Source organism: Schistocerca cancellata, chromosome 8 (genome assembly GCF_023864275.1).
Source record: "Schistocerca cancellata isolate TAMUIC-IGC-003103 chromosome 8, iqSchCanc2.1, whole genome shotgun sequence".
NCBI lineage: Eukaryota > Metazoa > Arthropoda > Insecta > Orthoptera > Acrididae > Schistocerca > Schistocerca cancellata.
In genome coordinates this window covers 240,744,829-240,769,988 of record NC_064633.1, presented here as the reverse complement: position 1 = coordinate 240,769,988, position 25,160 = coordinate 240,744,829, and the positions used below count along the sequence as shown (strand labels likewise).

At 41.9% G+C, this 25,160-nt stretch overlaps 1 protein-coding gene across 1 annotated transcript; it reads right to left on the bottom strand.

Annotated features, from left to right (window-relative positions):
* Window positions 1-317: 317 nt before the first annotated feature.
* Window positions 318-25,160, bottom strand: LOC126095490 (myrosinase 1-like). The gene is made up of 6 exons (XM_049910279.1): window positions 25,025-25,160; window positions 24,686-24,816; window positions 21,684-21,818; window positions 11,960-12,082; window positions 11,696-11,876; window positions 318-436 (listed from the first exon to the last, which is right to left on the bottom strand). The coding sequence occupies exons 1-6, from the start codon at window positions 25,158-25,160 to the stop codon at window positions 318-320; spliced, it is 825 nt and encodes a 274-aa protein (XP_049766236.1).

Sequence of the window (25,160 nt, the reverse complement as noted above, 5' to 3'; positions counted from 1 at the left end):
TGTTGAATCTTAATGGCCTGCCACTGCTATATATTTGGTTACTCACCCCTAATGTACTCGATCTCTTCCTGTGTGAACGTTGGTAGCCTTGACCGGGGCCGTCCCTCAGCCTCACTATTGGCATCCACTTACTGTCGCACCACAGCAGGATAGTCCCCAACCTGACTGTAGATAGGATGTGCGAAGATGCCCACCTGCAGAACAGTTTTCCTCACAGTCATTCGTGGCTATATGTAGGTCTCATTTATCACGTGGTTAGTGTCAGTTGCGCTCTCCAACGAGCAATGCTCTGAAAAGTTACAGGAGCTCCAACTGGTTTACGGCAGAGCTACAGTACCCACCTGAAACTGTCGCGCTCTTTCAGCGGCCTCTGCATCCTCTGTCGAGTTAGTCAGTGGTTCAAGTCCATCCATTTCAAAAGTAATTCCCACGCTACCTGTACAATATATCAGAACAACACTTACAATTAGTTAGATAAGACAGATTAGAAACTGACGTGCGTCATACACTGTAGTGTAATACTATATGAAAGGTAAGTTATTTAGAACATAATGTATAGTAATTGAAATGGTATGCAAAATAGTAACGAGTGACTAGAGACTATAAAGTGATCTGATATTAAAAAATGTATTTTATGCCATTTGTAACATTGAAACTGTTGTGTACATAGTTCCGAGTAGTCAGCGCGTACACAACTTTCCCACTAGAGCGCGCCCCGCTAAGCACAACAGCGCAGGCGCAGCGCTCGTCCGTCTCCGCACTACGAGATGGCGCTGTCATAGAGACGGACCAAATTCTGCTTCCGCCGATCCGCGTATTAATATGTAACGCAGCCAATGAGATTGCTGCTAACGTAGAACCTTTTCTCCTCGCGGATCACACTCGCGTAGTGATACCTGAACGCGCGAGGTATTATAACGAGTGTACAGACCTCCGATTAGTCACTCTGCATTAGTCTGTACCAGTCTATAGTCAAGTTTCAGTCTGCGCCTACCATATTCCTGTACATAGCCATGAAGATAAATGAACAGACACTTTGTCAAGTATCAGAGATATGTGAGAATAAGATTAACGTACCAAGACCAAAGGAACTTCGGATTGTTAATTTTAAATAGCATCCAGAACAAAGTTAAGTAATTTTTAGGCTTTTTATTATTTTAATAAATGTGTGTGAAAATTAATCGAGTTCTGTTTAAAGTTGGTCACTGCCAATCTGCTACTCTACCATCTGACCTAACGGCAGAAGATAAACACGCCACGATAAGACCACGAGACATATTGCCGACACTCGCCTACTTCGTTAGAGCGACAAGTCAAATAATGTGATGGTGTGTGTACCGGAGCTCTTACAGTACGCACACCACAGAAACAATGTAGTCTTTTGTATTTATTTCCTTAGTTACCAAAAATTTTATGACATCAAAGAAAGTGTATTGTGGTAAATAAAAGAAACTGAATAAGTAAGACAATACTTACATACTTTCGATTTATGCTGTAGAAGAGCACGTCACAATTGTCACTGTATAATTCAAAAGATTTGGAGCTTTAAATTAAAAAACTAAAGGAACTCAAAATGTTCTGTTTCACTTAAGTCACCTAGTACATAATGGCATTTCACTTTTTCTAGACTATCGTTACTGAAACTGTCAGCAGTGTGTGGTGTTGCATATAAGGAAACATTTACCCACTCCGAACTGTTATAGTAGGTGCTAAGTTATTGGTATTACCTTTACTCTTTGAGAATGAAACTTGTGTCATGTGCGAAAAGAAAACACAAATGTAGCTGTCTTTCATATTCAGTGAGAAGTCATTGATACACATTAAGGAAAGCAGAGGGCCGTGAAACGACTCTACGGCATCTACAAGTTTGTAAACTTCTGGGAGGATTTATACTTTTTACACATATGCCAAGGAAACCAATGTGCTTTTAGGCTGATATAAGTCTAATGAATCACATGCAAACTTTTACCTAATTCTCAAATATCCAGCATACAAGAAGATCGGCGTCGTTAAATCCAGTAAGATACCTACCGACTGCTTATCGCTTAACTCTGAAAGTGCCTCACAGGAAAGAAAAAAATTCATTTTCTGAGAATTTCTTCATGGCTACAAATAGAAAATCTGACGACAGTTATATATGCTGAGGTTTCGCAGTCAGACTCTCAGATAACGCTGCCTTGCAATTGCCTCAGTGGTTTAACAAAAGACTATTTTATTTTCATGTGAGTGGGTACACTAAAATGTGTTGTGCTGAGATTCACAAGCCTAGTTGATATTTTACCATACCTTAGCAGTGGTCTGTACAGTCCATGGTCGAAAGAAATTTGTTCAACACAGATGAAGGAATTGGAGAGCACACCAAAAGAACTTTAAACGATTCGAAGCGGATGCACGTTACTTTCATTGAGGAATATAACTGACGGACGTGAAGAAATTCAAAGAAAAATAATGTTCCTCCCAGCTACTAGTTTTTTCTTCGAATGTAGTTTTCGGTTATTTTCCCTATGTCTATTCATTACTAAGAATCATACATTATTCCGTTAACTGTAATATCTTCCTGTTATCCATTTCATATTTCGACACACCAACACCTACGTTTACAACAAGGTAGCGCAATACACACATCAAAATTCGAGTTAGTGACAGCATCTGTGTTGGAGGAAGAGCTTTACTGCGCTATGGGAAATGAAAACGGTTAGCTTAACTCCCATAGTGCGGAACTTCATATAGGGCTATGGGGTATTATGGAGCAAAGAACGTGCGAGTCATGGACATCAGGGGCCTTTACCACGGTCGGTATTATCCCTTCATGTGCAGATGCTGTGCACTTTATATCTAATTTGTCTTGGGGATACAGTGAGTAACTTAATTCGGTTGAAATTAACGTCGGGGTGTTAACTACTGTTGATGACATGGGTAGTCATTGACTCCAGCGAACCGTAACAGGATTAGGCGACCCACAGTGCTGCAACTCACTCGTAAATTCAGTACCATCGACACCATCAGCCAGTGAGTAGACAAGTTCCTTGCAGAATGGTTGCTAGTAATTATATTCCAAGATCACTAAACTAATCAGTCGTAGTACACGTTTTACACTGTATGGGTTCGCCATAAATAAATTAGGACGATGCTTCCGAAAATGACATCACTCATGTAGTCGCTGGAAGTATTCACGTGTGTGGAATGTTTACATACTCATTAGGCTGGTGCATAAGTTCGTAGCTTTCTTTGGATAAGTTTAATAAAGACAACCGATACATATAACAGAAACATTGATTAATTATATATTCTCCTCGCTATTTACAATAATCTGACAATGCTGGGGTAAGTTTCCGAAACCGCAGCTGTAGAAATCACGCAGTTTTGAGGCGTAGAACTCTTTGAGACATATTTGGAGCGCAGTTTCATTCAAAGAAAGTTCCTTGAATATTGTTCGATAGAGAGCGGCAAAGGCGAAAATCTGACGGCGCAAGATCAGGTGAATAAGGTGGATACAGAAAGACTACTGAACCCGGTTCATTTATAGTGGCCGGCCGCTGTGGCCGAGCGGTTCTAGGCAGTTCAGTCCGGAACGGCGGTGTTGCTACGGTCGCAGGTTCGAATTACTCCTCGGGCATGGATGTGTGCGATGTCCTTAGGTAAGTTAGGTTTAAGTAGTTCTAAGTCTAGGGGACTGATGACCTCATATGTTAAGTCCCATAGTGCTTAGAGCCATTTGAACCATTTGAACCTTCATAGTGTTTTTTCAGTCTACCAGAATGAGGGTAAACTTTATCGTGGAGTAGCATCATGGCACGCAGTCGTTGGACTGCGTCAGCTAGACATCTCAGTGATGGTTATACCTCGAGGAAGCAATTAGTAGTAACGTTTATTTTCCTTTTGTCAGCTCGTCACCAGTAACGATACACGATAGGAATGGTCGCTGCTGATCACGAATCGCATGACCAGCAAGCAGAGATGCAATATTACCACTCACTGATTTTTGTGACTTTGGCCTAGGGCATGCGATAACCATTCACACGATTTTTGAGCCGGTCGGGGTGGCCGAGCGGTTCTAGGCGCTACAGTCTGGAACCGCGCGACTGCTGCGGTCGCAGGTTCGAATCCTGCCTCGGGCATGGATGGGTGTGATGTCCTTAGGTTTAAGTAGTACTAGGGGACTGATGACCTCAGAATTTAAGTCCCACAGTGCTCTGAGCCATTTGAACCATACGATTTTTGAACCTTCCCGTTGTAATGCAAATGTCGCGTGATAGCGGAATAATCATAGTTCATCACATTTGCCAGTTCTCGAGTATACTAACTTGGAACATTGTGGATTACTGAGTTTAAACAGCCTTCATCAAACCCTGAAAATCTTCCTGAACGTGGAGAGTCACTGAAATCGAAAAGATTCTCCTTTAAACGGTGAAAACATTTTCTTGCTGTTCTCAGTCCAATTATATTATTCCTATACAGACGTAATTGCTTCCGCCAGCCACCACTGCTATCAACTATCAACTGATTTCAAACAGAATATGTCGCAAATGTTCCGATTTCTCCACTGACACTCCATTTTCTAGCGTCCAGAGCTCCATACACAAAAGGACAGCATGTAAACTCAAATAGCAACAGTGAACTGCAAATTAAAAATGACAGTGGACAAATGAGCCCATAACAACCGCAATACCGACACGCAAAACAAAAACGCTACAAATGACGCACCAACTTAACACACTGAGAGTGAACAAGTTTCATAGGGGAAAGATACGGGAACCGACAAACTGACCATGTACCTGTTTGATGAGAATACAGCACCTCACTGTTGCGCCTTAAATTGAATTCACTGTCCCGACACAGCACATTTGAGTAATAACTCTGTGAAAAACACCCCATGGTCACCAGTTTGCCTAATTGACACGTTGTTGTTGTTGTTGTGGTCTTCAGTCCTGAAACTGGTTTGATGCAGCTCTCCATGCTACTCTATCCTGTGCAAGTTTCTTCATCTCCCAGTACCTCCTGCAATCTACATCCTTCTGAATCTGCTTAGTGTATTTATCTCTTGGTCTGCCTCTATGATTTTTACCCTCCACGCTGCCCTCCAATACTAAATTTGTGATCCTTTGATGCCTCAGAACATGTCCTACCAACTGGTCCCTTCTTCTAGTCAAGTTGTGCCACAAACTCCTCTTCTCCCCAGTTCTATTCGATACCTCCTCATTATTTATGTGATCTACCCATCTAATCTTCAGCATTCTTCTGTAGCACCACATTTCGAAAGCTTCTATTCTCTTCTTGTCCAATCTAGTTATCGTCCATGTTTCACTTCCATACATGGCTACGCTCCATACAAATACTTTCAGAAACAACTTCCTGACACTTAAATCTATACTCGATGTTAACAAATTTCTCTTCTTCAGAAACGCTTTCCTTGCCATTGCCAGTCAACATTTTATATCCTCTCTACTTCGACCATCATCAGTTATTTTGCTCCCCATATAGCAAAACTCCTTTACTACTTTAAGTGTCTCATTTCCTAATCTAATTCTCTCAACACCACCCGACTTAATTCGACTACATTCCATTATCCTCGTTTTGCTTTTGTTGATGTTCATCTTATATCCTCCTTTCGAAACACTGTCCATTCCGTTCAACTGCTCTTCCAAGTCCTTTACTGTCTCTGACAAAATTACAACGTCATCGGCGAACCTCAATATACACACAACGCACCTGTAAAACTGATTCTTGTAGTCAGAGTTCTCAACATGGAATACGATTGTTCTTTGCGCACAACAATGAGTTAGTTCACTTCAAGTTTCAGGATGCGTGGTGAACACATGGCTGAAATGCGTCAGTACCTCAGAGGGCAAAACAGCGTACATCTAGCACTCTCTCCGTGTTGCACGTTACCTGAAGCTTAACTATGGTGCAGCTGGAGTATATGGGAGCGCTGTAGAGCTGTTTGACACAAGTTAAAGTAGTTTAAGCTACTATGTAGTGGGCCTCGGAACTAGGATATGTTGAGGAGAAAGTGTGCATTTCAGACTATTTCTCCTTGACATTACGGAAACAGTTCAGCCACAGTATTTAAGGGTGGGCTCAGCAACACTTTCGTTAAATTGCGGAGTTTGAGGCAGAATACATCGATACCGGTGTCTAGACGAAACACTCCTAAATAGATAACTCCAATTCAGTTGGTGACAGTGCACGTGCATATTGTTCAACAACTCTCAAGCACTTAGCCCATGTTGCACTTGTATCCTTTTTACACTGCCCTCGTGAGCCAAAGTACACTCCTGGAAATGGAAAAAAGAACACATTGACACCGGTGTGTCAGACCCACCATACTTGCTCCGGACACTGCGAGAGGGCTGTACAAGCAATGATCACACGCACGGCACAGCGGACACACCAGGAACCGCGGTGTTGGCCGTCGAATGGCGCTAGCTGCGCAGCATTTGTGCACCGCCGCCGTCAGTGTCAGCCAGTTTGCCGTGGCATACGGAGCTCCATCGCAGTCTTTAACACTGGTAGCATGCCGCGACAGCGTGGACGTGAACCGTATGTGCAGTTGACGGACTTTGAGCGAGGGCGTATAGTGGGCATGCGGGAGGCCGGGTGGACGTACCGCCGAATTGCTCAACACGTGGGGCGTGAGGTCTCCACAGTACATCGATGTTGTCGCCAGTGGTCGGCGGAAGGTGCACGTGCCCGTCGACCTGGGACCGGACCGCAGCGACGCACGGATGCACGCCAAGACCGTAGGATCCTACGCAATGCCGTAGGGGACCGCACCGCCACTTCCCAGCAAATTAGGGACACTGTTGCTCCTGGGGTATCGGCGAGGACCATTCGCAACCGTCTCCATGAAGCTGGGCTACGCTCCCGCACACCGTTAGGCGGTCTTCCGCTCACGCCCCAACATCGTGCAGCCCGCCTCCAGTGGTGTCGCGACAGGCGTGAATGGAGGGACGAATGGAGACGTGTCGTCTTCAGCGATGAGAGTCGCTTCTGCCTTGGTGCCAATGATGGTCGTATGCGTGTTTGGCGCCGTGCAGGTGAGCGCCACAATCAGGACTGCATACGACCGAGGCACACAGGGCCAACACCCGGCATCATGGTGTGGGGAGCGATCTCCTACACTGGCCGTACACCACTGGTGATCGTCGAGGGGACACTGAATAGTGCACGGTACATCCAAACCGTCATCGAACCGGCAAGGGAACTTGCTGTTCCAACAGGACAATGCACGTCCGCATGTATCCCGTGCCACCCAACGTGCTCTAGAAGGTGTAAGTCAACTACCCTGGCCAGCAAGAGCTCCGGATCTGTCCCCCATTGAGCATGTTTGGGACTGGATGAAGCGTCGTCTCACGCGGTCTGCACGTCCAGCACGAACGCTGGTCCAACTGAGGCGCCAGGTGGAAATGGCATGGCAAGCCGTTCCACAGGACTACATCCAGCATCTCTACGATCGTCTCCATGGGAGAATAGCAGCCTGCAGTGCTGCGAAAGGTGGATATACACTGTACTAGTGCCGACATTGTGCATGCTCTGTTGCCTGTGTCTATGTGCCTGTGGTTCTGTCAGTGTGATCATGTGATGTATCTGACCCCAGGAATGTGTCAATAAAGTTTCCCCTTCCTGGGACAATGAATTCACGGTGTTTTTATTTCAATTTCCAGGAGTGTATTATGAACAGCTTTTTGATAGCTTCTTCAGCAACCCGCAAGCACGCGCCCATGTTGCACTATTCTTCTGTTGGCCCAGTCCTGATGAACAAAGCACTAACATTTTGCAGCAATGATTCTGCATGGTATGGTTTCAGAACGTCTTTGGTAGATTTGCTGAGGTATGTGGCATCAAGTGTCTACGCGGAAGTCACGCAGTTCTCTTAAATTACTGGGTAGTGGCCTGTGGGTGTGTGAGTACTGAGCTGGCCCACAACAACTCACATGCGTCCGAACGTCCTCAGACCAGACGAATTTTGTTGCCAAGATACCAACATGAGCTCGTTGTCGTCTTCCTAAAACCACTGAAGCACGATTCTGCCCTTAATTCGCAGAAAGGTATCCATCCGGAAGTCACCACCACCATTGTGTGGACAAAAACCGGAAGAGATGCACGTGATGCTCAAAACTTTTAATGTATTTGCAGCTATCATTGGGCCTTAGATTACTACTACATATCCCGTGAAAGCTCAGGTGACTGTCCTACTGTACTACCCCTACTGAGGGCAATAAAGGAGACCTTGAAGAGGTGGCAGTCTTCCCTTCGCTCTTCTCGCGGGAAATCCAGTGTCCCTTGTCAGCTATGCATGGGACACATTTGACTGAGCCACGGCCACATTCTTCGACGTGAAGACCCACCTTGCTGAAATCTGGTGCCAGCCTGACGGTGGCCCGCATCCTACTAGACTGCCCAAGTCTGGCTGCTTTGCGGCGATCTCGAAACTTCACTGACACGTTACCTCTAGTGTTATCAGACGACACCAAAGCGGCTGACCTGGTTTAACGTTTCACCTGCGAACGTGGTTCCTATTCGTCTCTGTGAGGTATGACACTTTGGACTCGTTGACCAAGTGAGGAGTTGAAGGGGCACCCTTCGCCTGCTGTGGCCCAAGGTACTCACTGCGGTCCTTGCTCAGTGGTCTGGCTGAGTCCCTAACCTTCCCACTTTTATTTATCATCCTTCGTCTTTTATGTTTGTCGTTTTCAATGTTTTATGTTACCTAATTTTGTCATCCAGCCTGTGCTGCTCGTTTTATTAGAGTAATGAACGGTGAGATGGCGTTAGGGGGATGCAGAGGGTGCATCTCCCACAGCATACCGTGTTCTGGGGACATCCAACTGCATTTTGGACACAGTGGTTCACCCGCCTTACATCCTCTCCTACTATGCTTTGATTTTTATCTCTGTATTTTTGTGTCTTACTTACCGTCAGGCTTCTTAGGATTTTCATTTCGTGTCCTTCATCTGAGGATTATTCCTGGTTGCGATAAATATGGGATGAAGGGACTGATGACCTCGAGGTTTGACCCTTTAACTCCAACAATCAATCAACCAAACAACACTGCATGTTTCGAGCAGCTGTTTGCGTTGATGAGGGTCCATCTGGACACGAAAATTGACCTTGTGTAACAAGAAAGGAGTATCCTAGATTATCTCTTGCAATTATGTTGTTTAAAGTAATGTAAAGTTTTAAGTCTTCCTACATCTCAAGATGTTCACTTTTGACGATGGCTCGAGTTCACTGAAGATTTTATTGATACAGAATACTACAGAGTTTTCAGCTTCTACCCTTATCAGCACTAGTTTGGTACTCTCAATGGGCTTCAGATTTAGCAGTTCATCAATTGCCTCTTGAATGTTATGGAAATTATAGGATTCCATTTTAATACTTGAAAAGGCTTACACAAGGTTTTGCAGATCTTATGACATCACGTAAGTCATCTAGTATGTACGCCCTTGTGACTCTCTTGCGACTGTCTATAATACGAAGAAAACCTTGTAGTCCGGGCATCCACAGCCAGGATCTATAATTTTGAAGATAAAACCGCTTTAGCTATAAGTGCTTTATTTATAACCACGACTAGTTTCACAGCATTTTAGCTGCATCATCAGGTGTAGTCTGTACGAGGTAACAGACAGAAAGTCATGTAAGGCAAGAAAACGTAACTAAAATGAATAGATATAGTGCATGAAAATATTCACAAAATCTTGTTCTAATAGAGAAAAGAGAACAGGATGACCAAGCGTTGATAGTCAGCAATTTTACGCTAAGTAGGCGTCAGTAATAAATTAGCCTATGTAAAATTAAGCAGCCCGATCCCTCATTTCCCTAAAAAGGATTGAAAAACATTATGATAAAAACCTCAGTTATTTAATCTTAAATTGTGATTCATTCCCCAAAAAATCGAATATAAAGCTGGTTTGAGCTTATCATGAAACTGACACTAAGTTAAACAACAGCTCAATTGGCATAAAGCAGCGTTTACAGCCAGAAGGCGAGAAGCTGTACTCACCACCGCAAACGCGCGCACTGGTTGTGTTCTGACAGGCGGAGTGTGAAGATGGAACTGCGGAAGCGCCATATAGCGACATGGAGAGAGAGTTTATGTAGAGTGTTTATGAGCATGCGCAGATATCTAGCCGTGAAGAGCGACGATTCGGCTGATGGAAAAGCTGGGTGACCCCTTATAGTATGTTAATAACTGACGTAAATTCTTAAAAACCATTGTTGGTGTCAATTTTGCCCATAGAAAAGGAGCTCGTTAATAATATTAAAAGTTCTAAACTATGGTACCTAACGATAATTTACAAAAAAGTTAAGGTCTAGACTAGCGTCATGCCTTTTACGGGAATCGCGCTTGATTTAAAATCCAGTATAAGACAGAAAAACTCATTACATAAGGTACTTTAAAAGTTTTCTTTGAAAAAATAACACCCGAAACGGAACAAAGCGGTTACTATACATAAACACCGATGTAAGACTGTAGAGGGGTTGGATGAAAGTAAATAAATTCTATCGCCTGAAGTATCGATTCACCAAAAAATATAATACCAAAACCACGATTACAATTTAGGAGACTGTGTGCTACGTAACCATATTCTCTCTCAACAAAATGCCATGTACCCACTTGGAAAGTAAAAAGACCCATCGACTTAGCACGCATGTTGGTGTGAACTCCTCACAAGGCCCATGGCACTTGTTCCTATTGACATGTAATGTGCGTTGATACTTTGCACCTATCTACATGAAAATATGTAAAATAACTAATGAGGAAGTATTGAATAGAATTGGGGAGAAGAGGAGCTTGTGGCACAACTTGAAGAAGGAATCGGGTGGTAGGACATGTTCTGAGACATCGAGGGATCACCAATTTAGTATTAGAGGGAAGCGTGGAGAGTAAAAATCGTAGAGGGAGATCAAGAGATGAATACATTAAGCAGATTCAGAAGGATGTAGGCTGCAGTAGGTACTGGGACATGAAGAAGCTTGCACAGGATAGAGTAGCATGGAGAGCTGCATCAAACCAGTCTCAGGACTGAAGACCACAACAAAAACATGAAAATATATATTTCGACCAAAATTACACTTGCCCCTTTGATACTTCAACGCTTCTAATGACGATATCGTTGGGTCAACATGGGAACGTGAGTTTTGGAGCCTAGTTTTCAACAATTTACGGTGACAATTATGCTCCGAATCCCTTACACCTGCACACGAATTGTACTCTGTCGTCAGATCTGCCACAGACCGTGCCTATTCTGTTTTAAAGAGAGGAGGAGCTTCTGACGTCCGTATTAGTTGATGATCCACGAATGTCCACCAACTTGCTGTCCACTCAAGTGTTCACTAACTTTCTGCCACTTTCCATAGACGTTCACGAAAGTAGCAGGTGCACAGCCGACCAGATTCACGTTTACGAGCTACTAGTTCCCAGACGACACGTCATAGCATTCTGCCCCTTGTACAAGTCAAATAAGTCAGTGACTTTCTCCACCTGTGGCCCATATCGGCGCTCGAATGATTTCCTAATCATCTCCGATCTGCTTTCATACATCCCTTTGTCGCATCATTTGCCGCAACGCCACCAACCGATATTCAGAACTGGGTGGACAGTGATCACAATGTTTTGGTTCATATGCCTGTTTATCTGACTGAACTGTAATAAGCACCAGGAATGCCCTCCATGTTGTCAGGAGGCACTGACCGTTCTGCGAGGCTCTGTACTGTTCGTCGTACAGGTGCCAGACCCGTGCGTGGGCTTTGATGACGGTGTGTGTCGCCAGGTAGTCGCCGATGCCCGATGCTGGCTGAGAGGGGGCGACTTCGTTCACCGCGTAGCCGTTTACCAAACCAGCTGGAGCATTGATTGTGATCCACCATTTCACCTATGGAATAATAACCCGTAATTATGCATATAGGTAACGTGGACGCGAGACAAGGTTGTAAGTACTTTCAAACATTAACTTACCCTGTCTCCAAAGTTTTCGAACAATATCCTGGCGTATTCAACAAAGTAGTCGACCAGCAGCTCATTGGACCAGCCTCCGATGTACTGCAGTGCTTGCGGAAGGTCCCAGTGGTACATTGTTACCTGCAGACGACGTACTACAGAGTCAAACTTTGTGATTCGGGACAGAGAAAATATTTTTGATGAGGCAATTAGAGCCACGTAATTATGCCTTGAGGTGTTGTGGGCGGCTACAGAGTGAAGCAAACTGGCGTTTCTGTCAGGATTTCTGTAATTTTTGTTTGGCGACTGGTATTTCAGGAATTTATGATATTATTACCTGATACTATAATCACAAACACAGTATTGACTTTGATAAGAAACAGATATGTAACCATTTAAAACGTACAGTTAGGTTCTATATTGGAATTGCTCGGAATCCAACTCCGTAATTGTCACAGAATTTGAACTTGAAGGCAAAGGTGAGCATATAACAAGAACGGTCAAAGAATGCTATCAGTACAATGAATGGTGGCCAAACATTACCTTGACGTGCGGGAAACGTGTTTACATCGTCATCATCGTCATCATTCTCCAAGGTATTCATATCTGGCTGGGATGATAATTCTATGCTGCACTGCTTCATATATACACTCCTGGAAATTGAAATAAGAACACCGTGAATTCATTGTCCCAGGAAGGGGAAACTTAATTGACACATTCCTGGGGTCAGATACATCACATGATCACACTGACAGAACCACAGGCACATAGACACAGGCAACAGAGCATGCACAATGTCGCCACTAGTACAGTGTATATCCACCTTTCGCAGCAATGCAGGCTGCTATTCTCCCATGGAGACGATCGTAGAGATGCTGGATGTAGTCCTGTGGAACGGCTTGCCATGCCATTTCCACCTGGCGCCTCAGTTGGACCAGCGTTCGTGCTGGACGTGCAGACCGCGTGAGACGACGCTTCATCCAGTCCCAAACATGCTCAATGGGGGACAGATCCGGAGATCTTGCTGGCCAGGGTAGTTGACTTACACCTTCTAGAGCACGTTGGGTGGCACGGGATACATGCGGACGTGCATTGTCCTGTTGGAACAGCAAGTTCCCTTGCCGGTCTAGCAATGGTAGAACAATGGGCTCGATGACGGTTTGGATGTACTGTGCACTATTCAGTGTCCCCTCGACGATCACCAGTGGTGTACGGCCAGTGTAGGAGATCGCTCCCCACACCATGATGCCGGGTGTTGGCCCTGTGTGCCTCGGTCGTATGTAGTCCTGATTGTGGCGCTCACCTGCACGGCGCCAAACACGCATACGACCATCATTGGCACCAAGGCAGAAGCGAATCTCAACGCTGAAGACGACACGACTCCATTCGTCCCTCCATTCACGCCTGTCGCGACACCACTGCAGGCGGGCTGCACGATGTTGGGGCGTGAGCGGAAGACGGCCTAACGGTGTGCGGGACCGTAGCCCAGCTTCATGGAGACGGTTGCGAATGGTCCTCGCCGATACCCCAGGAGCAACAGTGTCCCTAATTTGCTGGGAAGTGGCGGTGCGGTCCCCTACGGCACTGCGTAGGATCCTACGGTCTTGGCGTGCATCCGTGCGTCGCTGCGGTCCGGTCCCAGGTAGACGGGCACGTGCACCTTCCGCCGACCACTGGCGACAACATCGATGTACTGTGGAGACCTCACGCCCCACGTGTGGAGCAATTCGGCGGTACGTCCACCCGGCCTCCCGCATGCCCACTATACGCCCTCGCTCAAAGTCCGTCAACTGCACATACGGTTCACGTCCACGCTGTCGCGGCATGCTACCAGTGTTAAAGACTGCGATGGAGCTCCGTATGCCACGGCAAACTGGCTGACACTGACGGCGGCGGTGCACAAATGCTGCGCAGCTAGCGCCATTCGACGGCCAACACCGCGGTTCCTGGTGTGTCCGCTGTGCCGTGCGTGTGATCATTGCTTGTACAGCCCTCTCGCAGTGTCCGGAGCAAGTATGGTGGGTCTGACACACCGGTGTCAATGTGTTCTTTTTTCCATTTCCAGGAGTGTAGCTTGATATATTAGTTACAGTTGTTCTTACAGTAATAGCCTTAAGCTTAAGATGACGTTGCATCCTGACTTCATTGTATATTTTTCATCATCCAATAAGTATTGGATCAATGGGAAAATACGATTCCAAGCACTAAACTGCTGAAATACTATGTGGTGGAGCAGAAAAAGCAACAACAGTGTGAGAGAGAAACAGTTGGTTACTTGGAGCAAGAATGGAGTCGGATATTAGGCGTGGTATTACCAAAAGGTCATTCCAGTGTACAATGTGGGCAGGAATACAATGGCGACTCCAGAACAAATTTATGCCTCTACCTTTTGTAGCCTTTATGCAGAGGCAGGATTCAATGACGTTTACCTTTGACCTTGTCCTTATCAGTGACACCATCAATCAATAAAATCAATCGATCAATAAAGTAAATAAAATAAGTTTCAAGAATCCAAATACATCGATCGGGCTTTATACACCACACCCACCGCTCCTCCTCTCTCCAGCGCATCAGAGCATAGTTTTAAAACGATATGAAAATTCCAGTCAGAAAGTAGGTTCAATAAATAAATTTAAAAAATATCCAAGATGGAGGAGCTAGTACGCTAGTACAACTGGGCTTTATATTCCATGCTCCCTCCCTCTCATATTTCCAACCGATCACAGCACAATATTAAAAGCATGGGTAAAGAGACACAAATTTGAAATATTTTGGACATATTTACATAAAACCGCATAAAGACGCTTTGCATAATGTAACACCTTTCTTCCTCTGTTCTCCAGTCAGAGCTACGTGTTTTAACTGTCATTAAAATGAAAGAGTCAATGACAGTGAGCCATAAAAATCGGTGTGCTCTAAAGAATTGGAAATATTTATCAAAAATTTTACCTTTCAACGATTTCCATGTCTAAAATGTCCGAATCGTGCTAAAAATGTAGTCAGTTACATTTTCATTATTGACTTCAGAAATTGTCTATCGAATGGCTCACCAGTCGCATCAGTAAATTTCATCAGAAATGATACACCATTCGCTTTGGAATACTGAAACTAGTAGGTGTTCTACATAGATAATTAAACATCAACATTAGGTTATAAAATGTAACTAACAAACTGGTAACACATACTTGCTGACGACGTGTTTCACTTTAACCGTAGCAGCACCAACGTATTTTTCTGTAACGTGTAACACCAAGAGGGTGGATGGGAGGGTACATTACTCAACCACAAAAATTTTAAAAGTAGAAATATGGTTCATTTCCTATTAATTTTATTTAGAAGACGCTTTTAAAATAGGTACTAATGCACAATTGTGACCTACAGCATGAAAATATTTTCAGCACAATCTTAGCAAAACCAATAAATTTCGTGTAATGCGTACATCGGGGAGAGATGTGCATCAGGGCCACCGCAAAAATTTTCAACTATTCACAACATACATGTATAAGAAAGACCCTGAACATGAAAATATGAATAACATTTGATGCAAACCATCAGATTCTTTACTAACACATGAATTTTCGGGTTAAATTTTACTGATGATTTGAAGCAGTTACAGAATCTGGTACAAGAAACTATTAAGAGACTGAATATTTTTTCAAAATTTCAAAATATAAAGCACACGACTAGATTACAATAATTTCAAAAGGTGGGCGTCAACACCATTCTGGGTACTCGTGGAATACAATTATGTCAATTAATGTGCCAATACTTACTGTCACCAACAGATGTGTGCACTAATAATCACATTAAAATTTCGATCTATGTACCACGAATTGTGTATGACGCAACACAATCGTAAATAAATTATTTTCCATATTCATGTTACTTGTCAAATGCCACAATCTTTTTTTCTAAGTCGGTAAAAAAGCATCAACAAAGCAGGAAAGGAAAACGTTTACAACTAACTGCTGTCAAAAACACGACTGTAAACTCTAAGCTAAGTTGCCCAATGTTATTTTTTTCTGCAGTGGACGCTTTGCAGATAGCATGCATTCATGGTCAAGGAAGTTTCTGCGCTAAAACTGCAGCAGTGTTTTACCTCACTCTGCTATTATAAAAAAAGAGAATTCTATTAACAATAGTGATATATGTTTTGAAGTTGGCAAAAACATACAGAGTATCTATTCATTTTATTTGTGAAATCTGTCTTTGATACTGATTTTATTGTAACAAATGTGCTCTTAGTGAAGCTAAACTAGGGATCTGAAGCACAGCACGTGAGGTAAGGGAAGAAACACTTATAATGCAAACAGAGAAGTGTCTCATTAGAAACGAAAGCATCTTGTGTTTTCTTTAAAACAAATACTACACGTGGAAGGGTTGTCAAAAGCCCTTAAAGTCAATTACTGTTTGGATGATCAAGCTGTTGCTGCTTTTGGGAAAACAATCAATATTAGCTGCAGCCTTCGCTGAAATTAGCATGTTTTGGTTCTGACATGTAGTTCTACAAAACCTTTACTCTTCCCAAGAGTCACAGACAAACGCTTCAGAAACCCCAGAGTATATTTAACTCATGGGTCGTCCATTTATTCCCAACACTTCAAGGTTCCAACGCAATGGAAACACACAGTTTGATCTTCAGTAAAAGTACAAATGAATTCAGGTTCACGTAGTTGGGCTGGACGCTGTGTGATAGCTAAGGACAAATCACTGAAGGATTCTAACCTCACCTCATATATCTTTTATACAGGATGTGCTAACCTTATGTAGGTGTGAATGTTGCGCACATTATGAATTGAATAGGAACACTGCTTTGGTTCAGGAGATGAATTTGTGTGTTTATTTCCATTCAAGGTGAGGATGCATCTCATATCATGTGTTGAATTACACATTGGGGAGACGGTGCAGCAGTTTGTATTCATTTACAGATAAGCTTTTCCCCATAATCGGCAAATTATGACATGTTTAGAAATTACATCAGTGTGCATGAGTATATATCAGCAAGTCTAAAATGGTGACATAGCAAACTGAGACTTGTTCTGACAACCTATGACAAGCAAACTCAAGTTGTGGCTTGCCACATCTCTACGTCTTCCCACATTGCAGTGGGTGACAGTTATTGGAGGGGATTGTAGTCCACCTGTAACATATTGTTATCTGGGCAACTTACTGCTGTGTAAATGACACATTTATTGTGATGTAATAGGTGCAGAAATATTGTTTGTAGTAGCATTCCTCAGTTAAGGCTATGGTGGGGAGTGGACTTCCCAAAAATTTCTAACCTCGCATAAACAACCAGGAGGGGATTTTCTCATGGAATTTCTTTTCTCCACCAGTATTCCGCTGTGTAGCCTCCTCTTTATCTTTCTAATTTCCAGGAAACATTATATCAAAAACATACCTGAGCAGGTTCTTACAGGAGACGGGCTGCCTTAAATTTTGTGTTATGGGCAAATTATCGTAGCAAACGAGAACATCAACATTTATTTGTATTATTGTACGAAGTCCTAGAGAATTCTAGAGAAGCAATGACTGCATCAACATGTTGTGACATAAAGGACGTAAGATATACTATCACTGTGTTTGGAAAATAATGCATCCTGCCATGTTACTAGCGGTGTCGAGCGCTTCCGTCTTCTGAATTAAGAGGTGTAGTGTGAGCTGCCTTGCCTGTTGTTTGGATATCGAGTGAGTAAGTGTGTTGGTACAGTTCACAATAAGTTGCCTCATACTACTGATTATGCAACATCAAGATAAGTGCTAAAAATCACATTAAAACAGTCTCGGTTGCGTCTCCAAATTTTTTATTTGTTAGCAACCGGTTTCGGCCCATTTCTCAGACCAGTTGCTAACAAATAAAAAATCTGAAAATGCGATTCCATTTGATTTTTAGTATTTTATACCGACTGCTCTGCTCCAAATACAGAATTATTTCTAGAACTTTAAAATCAAGTTACGTCCCAATTTGTATCACAAAGTTATTAAGGATTTTAAACAAACAGGGTAATGGCAGTCACCGCGTAAACAGATCCACCCACTAGTATGCAGGGGAATCGTTGACACCTGAGGGGGGATGGAGCCCACCAAGAGGGAATCATAGAGAGCTAGGGGGTTATGGTGGCCACCCAAGGTGTAATGGTGGTTACCCAAAGTGAATGGTAGACACATTGGAGGAATGATGAACACCCAGTGAAATGACCATTATAGTGCTAGCAGTATTCAGTTTTTTACGTTTCAAATGGGTGGAATTCATGTGGATCATCATTCTTCACCATGTAAGAAAGGTCCAACCTTACTCTTAAGGGAATTGTGGGCAACATGTTAAATTACCGTCAATGTCCTAATAGTATCACTGATCTTAATGATTAAGATAGGGAAAATATGTACAAGGAAGACAGACAAAGCTAAATAGACTGCAACAGATTTGGAAACGGTGAAACCAGCTGTCGTTGAAAGTTTATCGATTCGAAAGGCTAATGTAAATTTTGATTTACTTTGTAGCATAGCGCAGATCAGATTCAGGGGTGGAAATGAAGTACCCAAGCTCACGAAGTATCTGTGTCACAGGTAGAGATGTTAATGATATATTAGTCTCAGTTTCAGATTCTAATCCAGCTGTGTCTTACGTTGGATCCAAAAAAACTCACCAGGTTCTGGCATAGGGGAAGTTATGATTTAAAAAGCATGCAGTTCAACTTCCGATTAGACTCGTGTCCCATAGATTAGGATAATCATTCCAAAAGAAGCAGATGTAGATAGTATTAATATATATTTATGAAAACAGAAGTCGGAGAAGAATAACGTGGACACTGTGAGGAAGGTCGGTAATTACAATGAAGGAACAGAGGAAGGCGTTTATTACGACAGTTATGAAGAGGAAGAAGAAGAAGAAGAAGAAGAAGAAGAAGAAGAAGAAGGGAATTATTGTGATGACGTTCACGATTGGAAAACCACGTGCAAATATAGACCAGAATAAATTGGTGGGGCAATTGGTTTTCTCGTTGGTTGTGAAACAGGTAGATTATAAATCGCATGATAATGAAATATTATCTACTGAAGAGGAGCTTCTTGAAGCTTGGAACATTGCATGAAGTTACGGGAAAAGAAATTGGATATGAGAATATTAAGGTTTAACTACGATGGTGACGAGAACATGTAAATCTTTTCATAAAATGTTGTCATTGACGACTTCGGTAAATCGCAGCTGTAAGTCAGATCCCAAGAAATGTTCGAGATGAATGTATTGTTGTTTCTGTTTTGATTAGCTATATAGACACTGTGGGTGGAAAAATAACCAATTTGCATGCAGTACAATAAAAGATAAATGACTTAATTAAATGTTTTTTATTTCTGAGGTTCTAAATATGCCATTGTCTTTGGAGATGCCACATCTCTGTCTCTGTCTTTTGTCATTTTCTATGGGTGAATGTGTGAATCATCTCAGTCTGCAGTTTAATTGATGTATCTTAATAAAACACCTTCCTTCTAAAACCTTATTGCGTGGTGGTATTTTATTAGATGCTGGTGTGGTTGATTACAGTTTCTTAGAGTGGCATAGTTCTGATTGTAGTGGTTTCTTCAATCATTTGTAATAATTCGCATGGATTGTATTGTGTTGAATTTTTCTAGTGATGCGTTATCTCCACTCTCATCCTAAGTAGTTAGGTGATGACAGTACACACCATCAGATTAAATACACTTTATTCTTTGACAGTGTACTAATGTACAAATTCCACTTTAATGCACTCTAACACATTTTTGCGAACATTTCAGAATAATTTGGGGCCATGTTGTATCGTAAATCAAATATAGTATTGGGATAGGATCTGAATGCTGCCATTTGTTTTTCAAGACAGGAAACAGGAGCTTAAAACATTACTAGATTTTATTTTACGTTTTCTAAATGTTGCAGAAAAGCTTTTTGAAAGTAAAACTCATCCTCTACTACAATATCTATGATTCCCAAATTTTGGCTGGTGCTAGTATGAACCAAAATCAGAAAAATGTCCAATAAACATGGACTCAACTGCATGCTATGAACACTTGCTCATCTTTGCTACTCTGAGACACATCCCATTTACTGAGCAAGTGCTCATAGCTCTTAAGGTCTGTCCGGTAGAGCCCATGATTACTGGGCATTTTCTTCTTATTTTGCTCCATACAACTACTTCTCAGGATATGGAAAGCAAAGAGCTTGCAAGAGAAGAGATCCTCCTTTCAAGGGAATCAGAACGATTTTTGGTTATAACTTTCGATTCGGTTTTTTCCGGGCCAGGGTCCCTTACCTCAGATTGATCCAATCACCCTTATCCATAATCCATAAAAGTATGTAAATCATCACGGAATCACTTTGTGTAAGTAAAAGAAGAGTATATAGTCCCATATTTTGCGTACACTAGTTATTACTCATAGTTAGTCGTTACTACTATAGAAGTCCACCTCGTAATACTACATAACTACTGGTGATATCTTATCCCTTAGCAAAATACCAATATTTGTCTTACTGTTAACACTACTATGACTCTTCTCGTGGTGATGGCTCAGTGGTTAAAATATGGGGTTCAGGTTACAAAATGTACAACTCTCCATCTGTTCAACCAGATTTAAATTAACGCCATTTTGCTAAAGTGGTAACGGTGATCATTTCTATTGAAAAGAATACAGAGGATACATTTTGGAGTCCTTAGTTATTTAAATCTTGTGTCTTCTCTATATGTCTCTCGACGTCCACGGTACTGAATGTACAATGTAACCACAGTTTTACGCCGCCTTATCACTTCATTGACTGAGAGAGCCCTTTTCTTGTGGAACTGATATGTATTTTCGTGGTTGTTTTTTTCCCCTATGGACTATTTCTGAGACTAAACCAGTCAACAGAATTGCTCATTTGGTTTTCCCAAACCAGTACTGCAAATCAATGGCTTCTCGCTGTAGCACGCGAACATCGGCAACTTCACAGAAATGACTCACTTGATACCACTGTAACACGATGATCAACTTGAATATCGATCTCTTTTTTTGTTGCCAATCTCAGCTGTACTCTATCTGACTGTATTCTATTCATCTGCATGGAGTGTTGATTCACAGAGAAAATAACATGCAGCCGGATCAATGATTCCCTAGTAATGCGTTTCCTTGCCTCCTTGGATGCTGCGCCCACGTCAGTGCCAAAGAAACGCAGAATTGTGTCGTTTCTCAGAGTAGTTTAGGCAACAGTTACCCATAATTTTTATAATTTGTGGGCTGTGCTGTTCACAACATATGGTTCAAAGTACTTGATAAGTCCAATCAAAATTATTGTTTGTTAGTCTTCATTTAAAACAAATGAATTGTATATTCTATGCTCAGGTAGGTAGTAATCCTACTGGGTTAGGAATTTCGGTCTTAATACTTATATAAAGTTGAGGCAAAATTCGCGTGTCTTTTGCGTTTCACAGGAACGGCCTAGCAGTTTAATCTTTGCTATGTAACAGCAGTGTTCTTTATTTTGTCGTACTGGTAGAATTCCCAATTACCCTACGTGTGTTATTTCTAGGTGTTTATAAATGCGAGTTGCGTTTCACAGGAACAGCCTAGCAGTTTAATCTTAGCTATGTAACAGCAGTGTTCTTTATTTTGTCGTACTGGTAGAATTCCCAAGTACCCTACATGCATTATTTCTAGGTATTTATAAATGCGAGGGAGGGTTACTGCAAGAGATGAATTTCGTGAATACGACTTACTTACATTCTTACTAACTTACCAGAGGCTGAATTCCGTTGGCGAGAAGATCGTTGATGAGGTTGTTGTAATAGTCGATACCAGCCTGGTTGATAACGTCCACGTCTCCGGTAGGCAACACACGTGACCACGAAATTGAAAATCGATACACGTCCGCCTGTTCAATCACAAGGTATTAGTGGTCGCGACAGAAAGATTGGGGATCGATAGCTTATGTTTGGTTTTTAATTTATGTATTAATGCTGAATTCAGAGAATGGTACAGATATTTAAAATTGAAAACACCTGCTCGAGCAGTATATTGGACGACGGTCCGGTAGAAGATTGAAGAATGTGCCAGGAATAATTGTTATATTGTTATGCATTGATTGATGGATTAACGTTTTGACTTTAAAAAAGAAAACTGAAAATGTGTTACATAAATCCACCATGAAAAAATTCTGTGAACGAATCTGAAATTAACTGTTTGAATTCTGGAAAGCTGCAACTACTATGAAGATTTAGAAGTAGAAAACGATAGGTACGACGCATGTGACAAGGTAATTTGTGTAATAAACAATAAAACCATCTCGCAATTCTTAAAAAGGTGATTAGATACGATAGTGGATATTAAAAATTAAAACTGGTTCTCTAACTGCCATGGGTTTGTTTGTGTTATTCGAAACAGCGAGTGGTCTTCTGAATAAATATCTTACTCAGTCGGTACCGAGTGACGAGTTATCGTGCACTTAATACTACGCAGGTTGTGTAAGTATACACAACTCGTCACCTGGTGACAACTGAGTAAGAGTTTTTTTCAACCACTCGCTGTTTCAACTAACACAAGCAAAGGCATTTAGAGAACAAGAACTAAATTGCTGAGACTTAGTAACTGGAAAGAAACAAGTAAAGAGTGTAAATCACTGAACTTGTTGGACTACAATTTACGTTTATGGGAAAAAACACTCTTTGGTAATAAAATAAGGTGTCCGACTACATAACGCTATATTTTGCAGAAATATGTGAAATCAAGTGGGAGTAACTGGACAAGGTAATTATTATTGATACTCTGCTGTATGAACGTGAGGGTTCGGTTGTACGAAAGACAGAGAAACGTGCGATGAACAAATGAAACACTTAAAGGACAGGATTATAGGTGGAAACATAACAAAGCTCTTTCTCATCATGAATGTTGAATGCGAATGTAATGAATAGAGCTTTTCAGAAATAGCTGCAGCCAGCCGCCTTTGGTGATGGTACAGTTTTTAAAATTTGCACTATCACAAAAGGCGAATGGACGCAGTTACACGTACAGAAGAACAGACGAAAATTATTAGTTTCTTTTTATGGAATGCATCTCCCTCCTGGTATCCAAAAAAATTATATGTACCGTACGAGGGATGAAGGTCAGTAGTAAGTACGGCCAAGATAAATGTGGATAAGAACGGAAAACTGTGTGTAGCTACACAGACAACTATGAAGAAAATGTCGATAAGAAGAGGAAGAGTAAACTTGCTTATTTAGTAGCTAATGGAAGTAAGGAGGAGGTCCACTTTACAGATCTAGTAAACGCAGATAGAAATAACGCTGCACAATAATATTTGAAATTCGATTGTCTCTTCCCATCTTGTTGCCGTACTCATTAGCAGACTGCAAATGTGGCGATAGCTTAAAAATTATATATAACTTCTTGATGTCATAAGTAACTGAATCTTAAAAGAAAGTAGTCTGCGGTTTTCATTTTCGCTGTTGTCACTCCAAGATTGGCTCCTAGCATTTACGTTGGCCTGAAAATCTACAATCCTCAATATTTCGAACCATTTCAGACGCACTATTTAGTTTATTTGGCTATAAAATAATCTCTTCACATTTATCATTGGATACACTCATAATAAATTTTTCTATTCGCGGAAACAAGTTATCTTGCTATTTTAAGGATTATTTGTCCTCCTTCTTATGTCTTCGTAGAAATTCTGTGTTCTAAAACTTTTTCGATATGAATGGCTGTCTGGAATTCGCGTCGTATGGAAGCATTTTCTAACTTTTTAAGTTCCTGGCACTAGAACCCTTGTGGCCCACGACATTCACACGAAAATGTTACGATCGTAGGCTGTCTCGACTAAATGGAATAGTGGTAGCCTTCGATTTCTTCGGCAGTCTTTTCTTCCTTTCCTCAACAATTCGTAGTAACACAACACAAAAATTCTCCATAAGCAATTGTCAGTAACACGTAACAAACGCACACGTGACCCACAGAGGAAGGGAGTAGGACTGTATCTTCATGTTCTGGGGATTACGTGAATATGTATGAAAATAGCTGACAAGTATAGCAATGAAGGACATGTGGATCACTGGTTATAGCACTGACACGCATATGTGAGGAGCGGGGCTCAAATTTCCCCTCAGATCACAACTGCTTTATCTGTATTTCCCATAAATCGAGTAACTCGAATTTTAGAAAGTTTTTCTTTCAAAGTGACACCGAAGTTATCCCGTTTCATCCTTATCCGTTTTGGATCTTAGCTCCAAATACAGTGAACTCCTAGTTGACTCAATAATTTCCCTTTCTTTCTTTTTGTATTCCCCAAATTCTTTTATTTTGTTCTTCATTGTCTATTACAACTAAACTGGTGCTGGAACGATCCTTGTACTTCATTCGATCTCTCTGACTGCTGGCTAAGACAAACGTGTTCTTTCTTCTATAGCTCGAGAGGACGCTACATCTGTCAGTAAATGTAGTCTCCCCGGATATTAGGTCTTCCAAGTCCTAGTTTTAAACAATTTCGTGTAATTGAGGTTCACCGTTGATATGCTCTTAGATGTTTATCCTAACCAAATTATCCCTGTAAATAAACGGACGATCTATTTTCGAGGAAATATACTTACTATTTCTGTAGTGTTAGAAGACTTTGTACGGCAAGCAAATTGGGTAATTAAAATGAACATCTTGCTATCTCTTATGAGTTGAAGAGAAAATGAAGCAGATGCTGAGTTGAAGTTTGCATAAGCAGACGTTAATCTTTTTCGCTTTGGAAAGTCTACTTACGTTGAGGGCCCTCAGCATCTGCACGTCCTCCTGGTACTTGTGGTAAGAATCGCAGGCGACGTCCCCGGTGTCTCCTGTGGTGTATTCAGGATGGTTGTGGAAGAAGTAGTCCTGAATACTCTCTCCTTTGACTATGCAGACATGATATATGACATAACCCACTAACTATTGTCATGGAAGTTTATTATTGAGTTTATCGTAAAAAAAAAAACAACATGGAAGATATTGAAAGCGTATGTAATTGTAAGCACTAAGTATAATGGAACAAGTTTCAATACACAGTTTCCTTTTGTTCTTTGTTACTTTGCTGCGGAATACCGTTAATGCTTCTAAACTCACCGTCTTCATTCCAGGCTCCTTCGACTTGATACGCGGAGGTTACAGCCCCAAACAAAAAGCCGTCAGGGAATCTATTAGTGGCTGTCTGTGCCGAAGTTACGGCCAAAACAGCAGTAAGGGCGATCAGCAAACTCAT